Consider the following 3,023-nt stretch of genomic DNA (forward strand, 5'->3'; position numbering starts at 1 on the left):
TAAAAGGGGAGAAGGCACAAATAACCAGTATCAGAAATGAAAAAAGAACCATGACTAGAGAGACTACAGACATTACAAAAAGATAAAAAGATTTTTATGGACAACTTTATACCAATAACTTTGAAATTTTAGATTAAAAGGACCCAACACCAAACAAATCTAACCTAACACAACTGATGTAAGAGGAGAGAAACTGTAAAAGAAAAACAATACTTTTGAAAAAAATGGAAACCTGAACACTGGTAGTATTTGACTATATTAAAGAAGTATCTTTTAAGTGCTATAATGGTATCATAGTTGTGTTTTTTAAACAGTCCTCAAATGTCTCACTTTGAAACATTTATAGATGAAATGATAAAATGAGTTTTGCTTCAAAATAATATCCGATGCCACAGAATCTGTACATACGCCTGTGCAACACAGCAGAATAACTTTGTTAATACTTAGGCTTTCAAACTCACCAGCTCCAGCGACCCTCCTTCCTCTATCAGGAGAAGGCTGGCAGGCCTCAAACCATCCCGAAGAATGGGTCAGCGCAGCCAGGTAGTGACCAGCCCTCTTCCAAGTGCCTCAGGCCTTTCCCGCCCATTGCTCTTGGGGACCAATCATGGAGCTCGGCTTCAGACCTGGACCAATCAGCGACCTCAGCTCTGGACCCTCCCCTGCCCGGCCTTGCCGGCGACGTGGCGCCATGTTTCAAGGGCAGTGTGGTTGGTTCAGCAGCAGCGTCAGCCGGGACCTGAGGCAGTTCTGGGGTAGGAAGCTGAGCGGAAGGGGTGGGTGTGGTGACAAGGGCAGCGTCGCTCCTCCCTCTGGTGCCTCGGTTCCAGGGTGCCTGGTGGTCTCACCTTGTGCTCTTGCCTCCACAGTGGCCGAAGGGGGGACGATCAGTGACCCGCGGGCAGCCGACTTCTTGTTCAGCTGTGATGCCTCGCACCCAGACACGCTGAGGTACTTGCGAGCCACTCGGCATTGCCTCTTGTGTCATGATGAGCTCGGAGTTGGGGATGGAAATTCCAACCCATTAATAAATATTGACGATAGGGTGAGACCGGAAACGAGCGGGGTTTCAGTCCTAGGTGTGGGAGAAAAATAGATAACCTTACCCCTTTCCTTCCCGCCGCAGTGTCATGGCCTTCCACTTGGTCCTCAGGTCCCTTCCCGAATTCCAGGTGTGCGCTTCCAGCTGTCTCTCCCACACCTCCACGTGGCGCCTCGAAGGCCCCTCATACTCGATGTCTAAACCGAATCTCTTGATTACCCCTCATACCTGCACCAGGTCCCGTGTTCTCCAAACTTAAACCTTCGAAGTCTCTTTTAATAACGTCTCCTACCCTCCAGTCAGTGCCCAAATAACTGAATCCCCCTAATTGTTCTTCATCCTCACTGCCATTATCTTAGTAGCCCCTTAATTACTTCTTCCCCGGCACATCGCTGTTAGATTTTGTTTACAAAGCAGAGATGGGATCACGACCACCCTCCCTCACGCCCTTCCTCTTATCTCTACCTGTAGGAAAGATGTTGCCTTCTATACGTGAAGGCTGCGTGCCTACTCGCGACCTCAAATCAATTGATTCCTCTTCATAAAAGAGTGACTGTGGATAAAACTCATAGGCTACTGGCTCTCAACCTACTGTTGATGTGCAGTAAACAGTACCGTTTTAGGTCAAGTTTCCTAATTCATTTAATCATTAACGAAGTCTCTAAAGCTGAGATTTGCCTAGGTTTAGGCCCCCAAACTACTAATATCTCAAGCCATATATTCTTACTTCGTTGCCAGAAAAAAAGGATCAGCATAAATGTATGCTTTAATGTAACCAACCCCTACTTCCAATTATTTATTCATTCTTTTGAAAGGTTGAATACATTCTTATTTATTTCATAACCTAAAAGATTTCCTTTCTTTCTCCTAGAATATATCAGAGCCTTGATTACATAGAAGATAACGCTACAGTTTTTCACGCCTGCTATCTCTCTGCAGTAGCTAAGGCTGAAATGAAAAACTCGGTGGCTTTAGGTCATTTCATTCTTCCTCCTGCATGCCTGCAACAAGGTTAGCAAAGATCATTCAACCATTCCCTGTTAGACAGCCCAACTCAACTTTACTCATCTTTGTTCTCAATCAGAGATTTTTGAGTTTTGTTATCTATTTACTGTAAGTGGGAAAAGCATGGAATTTGGGTCAGATTGCCTTAGGTGTATATCCTGGCTTTGTTTACTGTGCATTCACACATTCATTGAGCTCTTCCTGTGTGCCATGTTTCAACCCGGGTGCTGGGGCTTGATTCAGTGGTGAATAAGACAGATGCACATCTTGCCCTCACAGTGCTCACAGGCTAGGATCCAGCATTATTAGTTTTGCCATCTTTAGCAAGTTACTTAACTTCTCCCAAGTTGTTCTGAGGATAAAATCACATAATACATTAAGGTGTCTGATGTGTGAGTATTTAAAAAATTTATTCTTTGCTAGCTTTGAATCTTTTTTATTTTTAAGTTGTTTTCTTTTGATATTTAAAGATTGGTTATGTTAATAAACCCATATATTTGTATTTTTCTTTATACATTTGAAGGTACTTTCATATTAACTTTTTCAGCAACCCTATGAAGTAGGAAGGACAAGTAAATAAAAAACCTGCTTCTGAGATTGGCTTTTGGTTTTTCCTGCTTGGAACATGCTTTCCTATCCTGTTCTTCTGTTCAAATCCTACCTATCTTTTCTGGGCTAACTTTAAATATCCCATTTTTGTAAGTTATACATTAATTTTCGAAGTTTAGCTGGTTTATTCAGTAGGTACATGTCCATCTCCAGAAAGAAAGACTGAAGCTGAGTACAAATATCCAGTGAGGAGAGTATTAAAAACATAAAACTTGGAAACTTATTTCCATAAAAAAGCCTTTAGAAACCCCAGATGCTAGGTGCAGCAGCATACCTCTGTAGTCTCAGCTACTTGGGGGGCCGAGACAGGAGATTGCTTGAGCCCAGGAGTTTGAGTCCAGCCTGGGCACCATAATCTGTATCAAAA

The 3,023-nt window shown here is 43.0% G+C and overlaps 1 protein-coding gene across 1 annotated transcript in view; it reads left to right on the forward strand.

The window, feature by feature from the left end:
- The first annotated feature begins 691 nt into the window (after positions 1-691).
- The window catches only part of LOC105814248 (chromosome unknown open reading frame, human C15orf43), a 46,735-nt gene continuing 44,403 nt past the window's right edge, over positions 692-3,023 (forward strand). The window contains 3 exon segments of the mRNA XM_012649144.1: positions 692-755; positions 870-951; positions 1,914-2,099. Of these exon segments, the coding sequence (XP_012504598.1) occupies positions 692-755; positions 870-951; positions 1,914-2,099 (332 nt within the window).

The sequence above is a fragment of the Propithecus coquereli genome, unplaced genomic scaffold (genome assembly GCF_000956105.1).
Source record: "Propithecus coquereli isolate 6110/MARCELLA unplaced genomic scaffold, Pcoq_1.0 Scaffold3, whole genome shotgun sequence".
Taxonomy (NCBI): domain Eukaryota; kingdom Metazoa; phylum Chordata; class Mammalia; order Primates; family Indriidae; genus Propithecus; species Propithecus coquereli.